This window comes from Prionailurus bengalensis, chromosome E1 (assembly GCF_016509475.1).
Source record: "Prionailurus bengalensis isolate Pbe53 chromosome E1, Fcat_Pben_1.1_paternal_pri, whole genome shotgun sequence".
Classification (NCBI taxonomy): Eukaryota; Metazoa; Chordata; class Mammalia; order Carnivora; family Felidae; genus Prionailurus; species Prionailurus bengalensis.
In genome coordinates this window covers 9,647,286-9,662,652 of record NC_057347.1, presented here as the reverse complement: position 1 = coordinate 9,662,652, position 15,367 = coordinate 9,647,286, and the positions used below count along the sequence as shown (strand labels likewise).

The window sequence follows — 15,367 nt, the reverse complement described above, 5'->3', positions numbered from 1 at the left end:
CGAGAGTTCTGTCCTCTCGTTGTTCTCAACTAAGAAACAGTCCTGGACTTTCTCTCCCGTTCTGAACTCCAGGTGGTGGCAGATGGCATAGGAAAACACATACGCACTGCGAGGAGGGAGCACCACTCACTCTCGGGTCCTCAAGGAGAGCTGTGCCAGTAACAAGCTAGGCTCTGAGCCGGCTACTCTCAAAGACTGTGCTGACTTGGAATAGCTCAAGACCTTCAGGGTCATGGAAAAATAATCATGATCTCTTTTGGGTCAGCTGACACAGTAGATTATTAACAAAGTCTCAGACATTACGAGCAGCAGAAAACTGTCAATTAGAACATTTAGTTACGGTTTTTCACGCACGTGAAAATTTTATGTATATCATCAAGTGGTGCCAGCTTTCCAAGTGGAAGGAATCTGATCACTAAACCTGCTCTCAAGTTTACTGTAAGGACTTCAGGTCTAAGACAAGAGTAGAATAGTAACAAGAGTGAAGGCCTTAACCATGTAGGCAAAGGACTGAGCCTGTGTCCTCATTAAAATCGGGATCAGACACCAATGCTGAGGGTGATGCCAGGATCTCGTTACAAAGGAGGCAGTCAGTGGTTCCCATACACCTGCTTTCTGTAGAGGCTTGCATACTTCTGTTAAAAAGCTGAGATCTACTTAGAAGTCCATGAAGTGCTCACGTGTATCATCCCGAGAGACCTCTGCCTCTCCCCTTTCTCATCTTCAGTGGCATCCTTCCAAAACAGTTAGTATCCACGTGCCGCTGAAGGATGTTGCAGCACTATGAAGTCGTAAAATAAAATAATCTCACAGTTCAATAAGCAACTATTAAGGGTGAAACTGACCCCTTCATAATTATTTGCTCCTTGAGATTCAGTGAAAGATTCACCAGTAAACTCTTGCCCACGAGGAATCACAGGGAGAGTAAGAGTAAGCACTGGCACATGGGGAAAGGGAAGTGAGGCTTCGGGATACACAGCACAAGGCAAAGCTAAGAGTCAGATTCTGTACGGATCGTTACCTTCTAACTCAACCGATAATACAGAGCAACCCACTCCTCTGAAACCTGAGACATCAAGAGCCTTGAATCACACATGATCTATGTGGCTATGGACAGGGTAGTCCAATTTATTTCGAAACAAAAGCTCTGTTGGGCTGCATCAAATGCAGGAGAAAAAGAATATTTAGGGCCACGGTTAAGTTACCAGTGTGCATAACAGTGAGGTATGCCTCAAATAAGCCTTTTGTTTTTAAACTTTAAAAACTGAACTATAACATACCCATGCAGTAATATTTTTCAGTGCCACTAATTAAAAAAAAAAAAAAAAAAATTAAAGCCTGCACTGGAAATTGACAGTATGGCAGAATTTTGTTTCTCCTACCTTTGACCCAAAAACGTAATGTACAGATTTTATATAGGGTCTGTGTTAAAAATCTAAACATTTCCACAAGATTTTAAACATCGCTGGAAATCTGAATTTAGAGGAAACAAAATTGGATGAAAGTACAATGCCCGTGACAGCCAACATTATGTAACTGGGCTGTATGAGGTTGTTGAGAAGGCAAGGGTTAAAAAGATAGGTGCGATGTTTTTTTGTTTTAAAATTACCCCCCCGAGTTGATGCGCTGATTTGAACATAAGTACACCAGATACTACAGCAAGGGGAAACACTGCAAAAAAGGTAATCTATTTACAGAAGAGTGATTTAAAGACATTATGGTTTTCTTTACAAACAGATGTAAGAACAAGAATTGTCACTTTTTAAAAACTCTACATTTCAACCCTCCACTATTATTATAATCCACCGAACTGCCTGTGTCAGAGGCAGTCCCCCCGTCCCTCCCCCCACCCCATTTGACTCTCCAAATAAATTTCCATCATTTCTTCATCATCTGCGGTCCAGGCTCTCTTAAAAAGTCTCTGGGCACAAGTCCTAGGACGAAAGGCTTTTGACCTGCCATTAAAAATGAAACCGCCAAGAACGAGAGCTCCCTGTCCCACACCCTGGCCCCACCGAGACCCCTTCTGGGCGCAGTTCAGTCATCGCTATCCGACAGCGTCTCGTACTGTGCAGAGAGCAGCGGGGCAGGCTCTCGCTCCCAGATCCTGCTCTGCTGGTGAGGAGCCGCTTGGTTCACGGAGGACGGGGCACACGCGATCGGGGTCGGTGGCGTACTGCTGAGCATCCGCATAGTCAGAGGGTTGTAAGGAAACTGAGTCGAGCCTGACAAAAGAAAAACTGTTTTCACTATCATGAGCACAGCTGCTGTTCCCTACAGCTTCCACGGGGTGGAGGGAGACACGATTATTCTATTGAAATGGTCTTGTGACACCGGGAGCAGAATGAAACACAGAAGGGCCAGGGTTTCACCATGTAGACTGTGGCCTATGGTAAGGCACCAATCGGTGAGAATCTAGAAGGGACGGAGGACACGAGTAAGTGCAAACTTAGGGTTGCTAAGTCCGGAAGTGGAAGCTCAGGGCTGAACTTTCAGTGAGTTCCAGAACCAGGTGTTTCCATGGAGAATCCAAGTAAAACTGCATATTAAGCTCGAAGAGTCTGGTTGCACCAAGAACTCCTGGACTCTTAATGATAAATGCAGCAGTACGTGCTCAGAGGACGAGGGGACAAGGAATTGCAGCAGGTCACAGGGCAGCAGGATGCAGGTCAGCTGCTGGGTCTCTGGGCAGATTTAAAAGGTACAAGATCTGGAAGAGGGTATGTGAACCTAACGACAGCACTGCTACCTCCTGCCACTTTCTAGATTGGTCTCAACTGTCCCCAGAAAGCCTCTTACAGCTTAAGAAACTCTAAAGACAGAAAACAGCCATTTTACCAAGGGATTTCACAAATTAAATTCCTTCCCTAAGAGAGGAAACAATCACTGGTTTAGAAGTTGTCAAACTAGAGCAAATCACTTCGCATGTGATGTGAGTTTTATGAAGCAAAGGCCTTGAGTTATGCTGACGATATCCATAGGAAATTTATATGTAAATAAGGGGGAGAGCACATTTCAGACATTTTCCACTGACGTACATGTATTTAACTCCTAAAAGATGGCTCACGATTCTCTGAAACCCTTAAATCTACACCAGGTAATCCCAGTTTTATTTAAACAACAAAAAAGCAAAGCCTGTTCCCTTTCAAGACAGCCAGTATTGTGGTTATTAGATTTGAGAAGAAAGCTTACGAGCAAGCAAGCACAAAAAGAAAAACATTCATAAATACCCTAGAACGCATTTTTTCATCAGTTTATATAAATATAAGTGAGCCTGCAATAGAGATGGCTTTTTACCCTATCTCCATTTCTTATTTTGATTTCTTAATATTTCCCGAAGAACCTTCTCTAAGAATGTCTATAGAGAGGCTAAGGGTGAAGCCTGGGAGCGGCCTTCGCTCTCAGGTGTGGTTCCCGGAAGAACTGAAATCACAGACTTCGTGGCTTTGCAAATAGCAGGTGCTGGCTCCCAGCACAATACAGAAGTGGGGGGAATGGAGATGTTTTCATAGCTCTTCCTTTTGTTCATGGTAATCAGACCTTACGTTCTGTAAATTTTTAAGATTCCATGCATTCAGTGTCTGTGTTGGAAAGTGGAATCCTACTGATACGATAATGGAAATTGAGGTCTCCAAAGTTTGATTGTAGAAGTACTAGCCAAGGCTTTGATAAAAAAGGACTTTACGACTCCTTTTCTAGCAGTAAGTTCCTCACCTGTTGAGGAGGGCCTGTCTTCCCAGGCCCACCCTGGTGTCTGCCTGTGGTAATCCCCTTCTGAATGTACAGAGGAGACGGAAGAGGGCCTTTCAGTTCCTAAGAAGCCTTGCCCAGGGATGGGAGATTTAGATTTCCTGCTGTTTGACTTGCTGATCAGCTTTGGTTTGCAAACTCCTCCTAAAAGTGAAATAAATTAACTCTTGACATATGGTAATTATGTTCTCAACTTAAAAACCTACCCAAGTGCTGATGGGTTATATGCTGCTGAGAGAAAGCGGGAGGATGGCAGGCGGTGCGAAGAACCCAGATCCTAGGACCCAGTGAAGTTTCAAAGTTAGTACTTAAAAGCCAGAATTTACTTGTAGCAACTAAAGCAAAAGGGGTATGTCCTCATGCCATCAACTTGAAAAACATGTAACCAAGGAAATTAAATTTCTGAGAGGAACATCATTTCTTTCCGGGTCTTGGAGCACAGAAACTAAGGGAATTCAAGCAGGTTGACGAAAATCTTAAATCCTAACTACCTCCTTGCCTGCCAGTTTAAAGAGAAGCAGAGGAATCCGTACACCACCCCAAGGAAATTTTATGCCAAAGAGCGTGGAACAGAAGCCCCTTCGTGGCCAAGCTCAGCAAGTCTTGGCGGCCTGTTGTTCCAGGCTCCGGTATACAGAAGTTCACAGGAGTGGGATGCCCGACAGGGCTCTAGAACAAAGCATGGAAACGATGTCTGAAGAGAACAGAGCCCAGGTGAGCAGCAGACGTGTTCCACTGCCTCGCAGAACCTGAGACCTCACCCTGCCCCGAGTCCCACGGCGCCCAGAAGAAAGTGGGTAGAAGGCAACTTCAACCCCTTCAACTATCTGCACAGAAAAGAAGTGCAAGTCCTTGATGGTCAGGAAGAGAACAGAATGGGACGAGGGGAAAAGATGCTTCTGGAAGAGAAACTTCAAAACACACAAAGCCAGTTTGGGCTCCTTTGGTAAAGAACAGATCATCATCAAAAAGGAGAGGTGGAAAGCTTAGGAAACAAAATACGCCAAGGATCAGAACAGACACGACAAAAAGGGCGTTAGCACGAAAGGAAAATGTGAGCTAGAGGAAAAGCAACAGATGAAGATGACTGAAATAATTAGATTAAGATGACTAAAATAACTAGAAGGTAACAGATCTGGAGGACAAAGACTAGCTGGCAAAAATGTAATTGTGTTTTTTGAGATGGATAAGCCCAACAAAAGAGGCAAAATAGAACATTTCCAGGAGTGTAAAAATCAACCTGCAGGTGCAAACAGCCTCCCTGTGGTCAGGAAAGTCTGACACAGCACGAACGCCAAATACTAATTAACTTACTCCAATTGAGGCAAAGAGGCTTCAGGCAGATAAAACTGTCACCTGCCAAAAAAGGGGACATCTGGGCGCCTTCTTACATAACCATTGACGCCAGGTGGGGGAAATGTAATAGTGTCTACGGAATGTTTTGAGAAAGGTGCCACACTGTCCTTTCAAGTATCAAGGCAGCAAGAAGACATTCTTGAGCGGGAACAGTCTCGGAGGACAGCAGCCTCTGAGAGAAAAGGGAGTGTGAAAACAGTACCAAAAAGAAAGGTATCAACAGAAGGGGTACGTGACCAGGATTGCTTGAAGTGGGTGACCGTCACCAATGTTACCACCTTCAAATACACGCACAGGTAAATCAATACAAATCAGGAGGTAAGAGCAGAAAGGGGAAGACTGTGCTCGTCCTTCAGAGCAGGAAGTGAATCCACATTGCCATAAAATACACGTGGGTGTAAATAAATAAGAACCTCTGATCTCTTTGATCTTCTTCACCTTAGTGAGATCTTTTGCTTGAGGATAACAGGAAAAAACCCTAAACTAAACCTGAAATACCGCTGACCTGCCAGTAAATTTTTAAGCATAAGAGATCCTAGTTCTCAAAGATTAAGAAAAAGGGGTTTCAAAGCTTAGAATCACAGTTTTTTGTGTGCTTGCTTTTACCAGGACGTATGAATGACTGGTTCTGAGGTCTATCTGGCCTTTTATGTGTCCATACAGAGATACTGCTAAAATGATGCTTATCAGACAAGAACACTAGCTTTCTGGATGATGTGATCTGAAGGGTTTTTGTTTTTTTTCTTCTATGGCTTAAAATTCTTTTATACTGAGCCTGTTCTTTTTATTACAATAGTAAGTCCCTTTTATTCAAAAGCAGAAAGGAACCTGCACTTGTATTACAGTTAAAATATGTCGATCCAGATAAGGTCTAGATGCAAAGAAAAAAACCCAACACTCAAAGGTGACTTCTGCATAAAAATCTCTGTCCTTTTAAAATTTCTGTTTGTGTTACTAAAATGTCTGAGCAGGTTAAAAAAAAAAAAAACAACTAAGTAAAACCGTTAGAGGGGACTCTGGGAACACACAAAATGAAACGTCTTGGTGTCGCATTACCACTTGGAAGTAGATTGGCGTTTTCTTGGGAAAGGCAGCAGAAGGGCGCAAGAGTGAACACACTTCACCTGAATGAGGTGACGGGTCCCCTTCCTCTCTGCGGGTCTCCCCACTGGGCACAACGGAGGTGCTGGTGCCACCGGGCACCACGCCGACAGGTTGGGACATGACGACTCCGTGCTCCTCGACTTTGTCGTCAAAGCTTCCCATGAGCGCCTTCCTGATGATGTCTTCCAGACCGAGGTTACTGGCAGGATCAGCGAAAGAATGACCTCTAGAGCTAACTGAGCCTGAAAGAGACCAGCACACCATTTCTGCTTATTTCCGAACAGCAGACGGAGAGAGAGAGACCAGGGGACTCCAAACGGCCTTTGGGCCCACGGGACCACAGCCCCGGGCCAGCTGCCCACAACACCCCAAGAGCCCACACAGGGGCGCCCAAATCCCCCAGTAGTAACTCCAGCAAATTGAGTTTTCCTTTGCTAAATGAATGGGTCCAGCCACTTTTCTTAAAGTTCCTCGGTTTTTTCTCTTTTCAGCTCCCTCGTTTCTACACTGTTCTTTAGTGGTTTTGATTCTCTTTGTTCCGTTACCTCTCCAGCAAGTGTTTAGTGAAGCTCGGCTCCCTTTTTACTGCCGCTGTCTCCTCCCCGACTACATTTATGCACACTGGAGCAGTGCCCCTGCTGGGCAGTCGGTACTCGATGGGTATCAGGTGGACACATTTTGATTCTTACCTGAGGTAGTGACTGCTGGCAGATTAAAGATCTCAGTTCCTGGTTGAGCGGCTGCTGTATTTAAACAAACATTTGAGTTAACTGAGATGGGATGATCACGTACACTGAAGGAGATAAAGTCTCAAACCCTACAGTGAAATTAACCTTTTTATTTCCCATTATCCCAACATAATTTTTCACCACTTAAGATAAAGAAGTAATTATTTTTAAAAAAATCAAGCAATAAAAAATTGGATGAGGTGGGAAAATCTGAACAGGAGCCATGTGCCCACAGGAGGAAGAGAGCGCTCGCACTGCCGGAGAAACAACAATAGGAAAGGGGTCCAGTTTGCCAGAGAAGAGACGCCTCTGGGAAGAGCCCCAGGAATGCCAGCCAGTCTGAGACAGCCTGGCCTCAGACCCCTCCACGAACAGCATGAAAACGTGGGCTTCCCTATGCTTCACCGGGAGCGACTCCCACAGGCACAGGAGCAGCCCGTGATTTGTCATTTGTGCAGTTTGAACAACAACAGGTGGAACAGCCTGGAAACTACCGATAGAGCACCGAGACAGAGGTAGAAGGAATCTGGGAACGTGAATGGTGTTCTCACCACAACTTCCAACTTGCTGCTGAGAACTCGAAAGAGAAAGAATAGGGAAGCAGGGTGGGGGGAGTGCCCCAGAGCAGAACGCGGAGCTCTGGGGGAGTCTGCAGCAGGATGGGCTCTTTCCCGGAGAGGAGGCCGCTCTCTGAAGCCGGGCTGCATGTGCCTGGAAACTAAAAACTTCCTTCATCGGGCAACTTTAAATTGGCAACAGGAAGGAGGACAAAAATCTCCAGGAAGAACTATACAAAACCATGACTGTCTCCCCACTCATGGGTCAGGAAAACTTGCAGTAAATAAACTGAACCTGAAAAAGTGGAGTGACGAATACACAAAAGTTTCTGGAATAGAATTCATTCATTCGACAAATATTTATTAAGCATTTGGTGGAAACCTCATAAAGTCACCTTCTTACTGATCAAAATGGTCAGATAAAGACGATTTCATATTTTTCAACTGGTGAGAACAATACGATCCTCTGTGTATTTTCCCTCTGAAGCTTACAGTTTAGTGTGGTACTTTGTGAGGCCGTCAGAATGGAACCACCCCCGTGCCTCAGTAAAAGTGCCAACTTCCTCGAGTCCCAGGGCCTGTGGCTCACACGCTTAACGAGCACTCCAGGCACAGGGATAGATACTCAAGTGTGAGGACCCCTGGCTTAAAACAGATGGACACACGTGTGTGAAAGAACGTGATAACCACTCAGAAACGGGCAGGGAAGACTGACAAGGGACAGCTGTTTAGGAGGCAGACTCGACAGCAAGAGGTGCAGAGGGAGGGCTGCCCAGAAAGAAGCTAGTGAAGCCACAGTGGAGGAAGTGTGGCAGGGAAGGAGGGGGTGACGTGCTTCTCCGTGTGCAGAGGTAGAACATGAATTCCTTTTTAGACACTTAAGAAGCCAAATGCACAAGAAGACAGAGGTCCTCAAAGGTATGCAAGTGAAACTTCATGGGAAAAGCCGAACCCCACTTCGGACACAAATCTGGGAGTTTTCAGCACACAGCTTACACCCCTGGAGCGGGTGAGAGGATTCAGAGGTTCTAGTGTGTGAGGACGGCCCTGGGAAAACAGCATTCAAGGGTCAGGCAGAGCAAGACTGAGCTGCTAAGAAGACATAAAAAATGTCCAGAGTAGAAGAGAAAAAAACAGGAGAACATAGTATCTGAAAGCCAAGAGAAGAGAATATTTCTAGAAGGGGAAAAATGGCTGGTGGAAGATCAAATAAAGTAAGTTTAAAGCATTACGGTTTTTGAAGAACGAAATCACTGATGTCCTCGGTGGGAACGCTGAATTAATTGAGAGACTCCAAGGTGAAACAAAGTGGTCTCGGTTGCTGATGGCTTTGATGTCTTGGTTCTACTTCCTGGGGAAGACGGAATGTGCCCTGGGGACCCATCAGCCCACTGCTTCCTTAACACAATTCCTGAACTGTCCCTTTCCACAATCGAAATGAGTTCCTGCGATCAAAAAATTCCCCAAGCAATTTTGTTTGTACTTGCATTAAGACATTCACGCATTTTATCCTCTGTTAAAGTTAGGGACTTGTTTCATTTTACATGTTCAGAGTAGAGACCATTTGTCATTGTAAAAGCGCCCAACACAGCACCCTGCTCAATAATTAATTGTTGAATGAATGAATGAGAGAGCTACTGCCTGAGGACAGAAGAAAATAGAAGACGACACTGTTAAGCGGGCTTCTTCAAGTCACATGTGGCATTTTTCTGTCAACAGTTTTTTTCCCACTAAAATGAGGCGAGACCAAGACTAGAGAGGATGAGCGAAAACCCCTCAAAGAGGGAACAATTCTAAACTGGCTGTTCTAGAATCGGCAGGTCTTCACGCTCTGATTCTTCTCTGCCTTCTGAGAGAATGTGAAGATGAGAGCACCACATTTTTGTTGGTGACATTTGACGCTCTGTAAGTAACAGATGAAACCCGTGATGAGACAGAAAAATGTCATAATTTTTTTTAAAGAAGAAAGGATATCTGTAAGCCTGATAGCAATGCTGGCCAATATTCTAAAATATTTATCTTCCAAAGAGAGAGTTCACAACAATAACTGACACTGGGCTCACCCTTTTTTTCTCTCGGATGTTCAACCTTTATTAATCATAAAGTGTCAGATCCAAACACACGTCCACCTGGCAGTTCGTAGTTCACAGCCCACAATTTCCTTTCTTTTGACAGGGTCGGGAGACTAGTAGATCGCAGATCACAGAAATAAAGCAGATTGCGGAAAACCCAGATCCGACAAATCTCGCCGCATCACTGGAGGTACTTGAGGAAAAGATGGAGAAGTACGACTTTCAACCCAAAGGGAAGGTCTGGATGCCACAGAGGTTTATCCCACTGAGTATCTACCAGTGACGTGAGTGACGATGCTGTGAGTACAGAACTGTTACAAGCCAGTGAGCGCACCGCCAGAGACGTGGGGTTGGCACGCCAGAGTGGGGCCACCGCCCCATGACTCACCACTTAGGCAGTCTGCACGGGTTCTTAAACCTCCCTAGGTTTCCTCATCCGCACAATGGAGACAATTACACCGTGGAGGGTGTAGGGCCGCTGTGAGGATTAAATGCCTTGTACATGCTTCCAAGTGCCCAGAGCTATAACGACATAACTGTCTGCCTGCCATTACTGTTATTCTATTTTCACACGGTGGACTGATCGCATCTACAGATGAATGCTGAATGACTGAACAGAGATCCAGGAAGACACTGCTGGGGTAGGAAAAGTAACTGAGTGGCACAGCACGGACTTGGAGCCAGTGACTCCAAAAGTACAGCAAAGGAAAGGTACGGACCCAGAGCAGCGCATCAAGATACCCTGATATTTATGCTCGTATTAAGTGCACTATATCCTAACTGCGTGCTCGCTGCCCAACACCCTAATACAATCTACACTCCTGAACAGTGATGCCTCTGGGGCAGAGCACACTACTCAGAACTTACTGAGAGGTTAAGCTAAATAAAGTGGTTTTCTGCGGAGGGACACTCAGAACCAGCAGCGTGAACAGCTGATGACGCAGGATGTTTACAGAGAGAAGACTTGAAGGACACGCTCTGTCTTCAAATGGCTGCGGAATGGTCATGCAGACTCGGCCCAAACGGATAAAACTAAGACCGATGGGTAAAAAAAAAAACTACATGAAGAGCTAATCTGGCCCCACATTTGTTCAAAGAGAAGACGGACAGCTTCAGAAAGCAGCAAGTTCTTGCTCTCTAGCAGGCAATCTTCATGTACTGGCAGACATTTGAGAAGAAACTTTAAGATCAAATGTGGTTGGACAGATGCCCACAAGAGCCTTCAAACTCAAGGATCACATGAGAGGCAACACCAGAGATACAATTATTATTAATGCAGGTTTTATTTTGGGATTCATGAAAGAAATCCCACTTACCCATATCAGAGTCACCTCCACCAGAGGAGTTCAACTTACGAAAAATCTCCTGCTTCTTTGATTTAACCATGGGTGACGTGTTTTCGAGCTTGGTGAAGAAGGAAGGCAAGTAGCTTATACTCCCTGGCGAGCGGGAATCATTCCTGTGGGGAACACAGTTATGCCTATTATGTCTGTTTCATCATGTGCTAACCTTGGGGGTGTACCCACTTCCCCATTTCGTGTCTGTGGATAACCCTACGTCATATATGGGGACACAAATACTTCAGCACGCTCATAAAGTTAGGACTGCAATGGAGATAATCTAGGATGGAGATTCTTAACGAAGACAGAATAAGCAACAAATGATGTTAACAGGAAAGTGAGAAACAGCTTACCATGATGCCATCTGCTTAACAGCACAGACACTGGTATTATTTATAGCTGCCACACACACCAGGAACTATTCACTATTCTACTAGCAGAACTGCTATGAAGTAGAAGAAATTAAAACTAATAGCACGACTTGCCTATAAAACAGCAAGAGCTCATACCTAAGCAATCAAAACCTGGGGCCTTCAACAGAAGAGCCACAATGTAGAAATAAAACTGCCTCTGTTAAAATCATTTCACGCCTCCCACCAGATGAGCTGAGTCTCATGTAAAGGGTTTCGCAATCATTTGCAGCTTCCTATACTAACACATTTTAAAGAACCAAATTTCCTTTAACCACAATGATCTAGCTAGAGCTGGAGATGACAGCAAAGAACAAACGGAAGGCTGCTGATCACCTCATCTGGTCGGGTGGGTTCATTCATCATTCAAACATAAGAATACCTGCCATATGCCAAAGAGAGACAGATATGTGATAGAAAATGGGCAGGATGTGGCCCCTGTCCTCAAAAAAGTCACAAACTGAAGGGAAAGCGTAAATATATAATTAAATTGAACGTCAGCCCCTTTCTAAAAACAGATTCTCCTCATTTCGTTGAAAGGTACCAACATCTATTTGCTTGCCCATGAATATAAACCATAAGTAACTTAGAACACATTAAGAAATGCACTAGCAGTTTGGAGACCTTGGTTTAGAGCTGGACCCTCCCTCTATCTGACCATGGGCACCTCCTAGATTCACCTGCAGGAGCATCACGGGAGTGTGTTCTACACCAAGGAAACAGCGTACGTAGGGACTGAAAGGAATTCAGGGGACCGTAAGCAGCTTGACAGGGACACAAGAGTGTGGTGTGAGGGGGAAGCGGCAGGAAACCAGACGAGCAGCATGAACCTGCTCATGAAGGAACTCAGGTGCCGGCCTACTGGCTTAGAGCTTGATTCCATGAGTTTTAGACAAATCACTCTGGTGGAAGTGGACCAGGCAGGGGCCAAACCAAAGGTATCTAATCCAAACGGAAATAAAACCCAAATAGTTCACAGGGGCTGGGTTGGGGTCAGAAATAGGGAAGAAAAAGTCCGTAAAGCAGTTCAGCAAAGGTGCTCGTTAGGACTTCCCTTCCACGTGGAGTCCACAAGGCCTGGTGCACGATAAACACTCAAGCAGGACTTCGATCGACAGCTGAACAGCTGACCACGTGGACAGAAAAGGATTTTTTAAAAAAGATCTAGAAAGGCTTGATTTCAAGAATAGTGAACACTTTTTTTCTGTAACCTATTTAAATGTAACTTTTTCACTAAAATCCACTGGTATTAGATCACCAGGGAAAGAGACTTCGTGGTCCTTGGAGAGTCCTATCCTGACACGTAACCCGGAGGGGAGAAAAAGCACAGCACACACGCACGCTCTGACACGGGAGCCGCCAGCCGGGACACGCTCCTGCTCCTCACCTCTGCTCTGCAGGCTCCGCCCCTCTCTGAGACAGGAGCAGTACACTGTCCTGTTTCTCATGCACGACTGGAACCTGGGGTGGGGAGATGGGCTCGTAGGACTCAGAAGAGACGTGACTCCTCTCTGGGGATTTTCCAGGCCTGGTATTGTAACATATAAAATATTAGATTGTGCTCCTGGGGCCCGCCTACAAATCACCCTAGACGGTTTGAAACCGGTTCACTCATTACGTCATTCAGGAGAAAGGAATAAAAGTTGCTAGCTTCTATCAGAAAAAAAGTTGCCTCAGATCTTCACTATATACCGGGTTATCAAAAAGTCTGTTGGCGCTGCTTTATCCGTGCACGTGCACTGGTGGCACATGACAATCGGGGACAGGCAGCGGCCGATGCTCCGAGGGAGGTCAAGGTCATCGTGTGCTTCGGTATCACACCCACCATCCTGCCCTTGTTACTCTGGTGAGCCCTCCAGGCTTTGACCTCTCTCTCTGAGTCAGTCAACACTGAACAGGTCTTTCCCCGTGAAGTTAAAAGAGAAAGGACCAGAGAACTAAACTGAACCCTGAGCGCCCCATCAGGTGAGTCAAGACAGGCTCTAGCTGCCCCCTGCTAGGGCTGCACGATTCTCTGCGGTTTCATGTTCTTCCTCCGGATACCACATTGGTAAAGATCACGTGATATAAACATACTGTTTAGACCAAAACAAGGCTTTGGCTTAGTGACTGTACATATTAAGAGCTACCTGTGACCTTTAAGTGTAATTAGTATATACGTACACGACCTGTCCTTTCCTTTCCCAATCAACCCCATCCAAACAGATGGCCATTTTTTACCATTTTTCTTTTGGTTCCTTGGTGGTTACCTCTAAACTAAATAATCTTACACTTTTCTTGATTTATCAAACTTGAAACTATCACCTCCCTTCCATGAAAGATGAAGAACCTGACTTCTGAATATACATTAAAAAGATACAGTACCAACTGCTCGGGCAGTGAACATTTTAAGAACAGGCAAGAAAAACCCTCATTTGTACTTCCCAAGGAGTGAGAGTGAATAAACTTTAGGTGTACAAAATTAATCCCCTATCTTGTAGATCTATTCAAATTGCTTTACTCTTCGGAAATGTACATACAATTTGAAATAAAAACCATACTGGGGCGGCTGGGTGGCTCAGTCCGTTAAGCTTCTGACTCTTGATTTCGGCTCAGGTCCTGATCTCCCAGTTTATGAGACTGAGCAATGCATCAGACTCTGCGACAGCTTGGAGCCTGCATGGGATTCTCTCTCTGCCCCTCCCACAATTGCACGCCTCTCTCTCTCTCTCTCTCTCTCTCTCTCTCTCTCTCTCTCTCTCTCTCTAATATAAATAAACTTGAAAGAAAAACAAAACATACCTTCCCCTGGATTTGTCCACAAGATTTTCTGGAGAGACCCTTGGACCTGGTCTTTGATGGTGGACAGACTGAGACTGGGATTCTGGGCTGTAACGATTTGATGTTTTAGTCCTCACAGGTGTGGACACCAAAGCAGATGGTGAATTTTGGAATGTAGAAGTGGGAGGCTGCTGGGGAGGCTGTGAGGAAACTTGATTTCTAGCAAAATCTTGTGTGATGATTTGCTGTGAATGAGGAGAGAAGGAATTGGTTAAACCCACGGAGTACTTGCCCAAAAATGTAGCATTAAAAAACCTGGACATCTCTTTTGTGACTCTCTGTGAAATGTGCCTCCCGCACGATCAAAAACAGAAAAATTAACAGAAGAACTTACACAGATGTGATCAGCGAGTGTGATCAGTCGGTGGGTCCTGGGCACTTGCCCCACCCCGTCGGCCTGTGAAGAGGGGGGCAGCTGCTGCTGTGGAGACAGGGATTCCTGCTGGGGTCGGTAGTGATGTAATGGTCCTTCGTATGGTCTGCTGGCTTCACCTAGGGGAGGGCAGACAGGTAGATGTCCTACTCAGGGAACACCCCTGCCTGTCACTCACTATCAGATTAAACATAACTCAGGGACACATGGGAGGGACATGGTGCTATCGCTAAACAGAATTCACGATCTTAATTTTGGAGGAAAAAATGCTTATCAGGACTAGTATAAACCGTGAGAGCATGAGTAGACAAAATATCAGCTATTTTCTGTATCGTTAAATATGAACAAAAGAGAACTTAATAAAAGCTTCAAGATAATTTTCCACTGGTGCAGTCTTAAAAGGGTTCTACAGCCATAAAGACTACTCTAAAACAAAACCAGTTATTCCTGCACACCGTCTGGGCAGATGTTCGGAAGCAAATGACACCTGCAGATGTGCAAACAGGTAAACCGGTGGCTAAAAAGTACCTACTTTCTGCTTGGTTTGCCTTCACCACCTCCGGCTGATAGGCCTGTAGCTTCTCCTGGGGCGGCGCTGGCGAGCTGGCAGGGCTGATCACCTCAATAGCATCGCCAGGCGCTTCATACCGATGAGAAGATACTTTAAGAAAAGGAAAGAATCTTACTTTAAAACTAATCCGACAAGAAGTTGCAGAAGTCCAAATTCTTCACACCTACTCGCGTATTTTTGGTTTTTATTCTCAGAAACGTTCAGTGGCACCCAGGTTAGTGATAACAACCAACAAGCTCAATGCATTGGTTTCAAAGGTCTGCAAGTGCTCCCTCAGTGTCCCTGG

General features: G+C 45.2%; 2 protein-coding genes across 27 annotated transcripts in view; one reads left to right on the top strand and one right to left on the bottom strand.

Annotated features, from left to right (window-relative positions):
• TTC19 (tetratricopeptide repeat domain 19) overlaps window positions 1-12,984 on the top strand; it is a 43,894-nt gene extending 30,910 nt beyond the window's left edge. Inside the window, exon 9 of the mRNA XM_043583231.1 lies at window positions 9,671-12,984. Within this exon, the coding sequence (XP_043439166.1) occupies window positions 9,671-9,850 (180 nt within the window). The 3' untranslated portion in view covers window positions 9,851-12,984. The remainder of the gene's footprint in view (window positions 1-9,670) is intronic.
• The window catches only part of NCOR1 (nuclear receptor corepressor 1), a 156,959-nt gene continuing 143,259 nt past the window's right edge, over window positions 1,668-15,367 (bottom strand). For 18 of the 26 annotated variants that reach the window (XM_043583202.1, XM_043583204.1, XM_043583205.1 and 15 more), the window contains 9 exons: window positions 15,043-15,171; window positions 14,472-14,629; window positions 14,099-14,322; window positions 12,705-12,845; window positions 10,884-11,026; window positions 6,900-6,953; window positions 6,231-6,452; window positions 3,715-3,894; window positions 1,668-2,225 (listed from right to left, as the gene is read on the bottom strand). In XM_043583202.1, the coding sequence (XP_043439137.1) occupies window positions 2,038-2,225; window positions 3,715-3,894; window positions 6,231-6,452; window positions 6,900-6,953; window positions 10,884-11,026; window positions 12,705-12,845; window positions 14,099-14,322; window positions 14,472-14,629; window positions 15,043-15,171 (1,439 nt within the window). In that variant the 3' untranslated portion in view covers window positions 1,668-2,037. The remainder of the gene's footprint in view (window positions 2,226-3,714; window positions 3,895-6,230; window positions 6,453-6,899; window positions 6,954-10,883; window positions 11,027-12,704; window positions 12,846-14,098; window positions 14,323-14,471; window positions 14,630-15,042; window positions 15,172-15,367) is intronic. The other 8 variants (XM_043583223.1, XM_043583214.1, XM_043583213.1 and 5 more) reach the window with 3 other exon arrangements.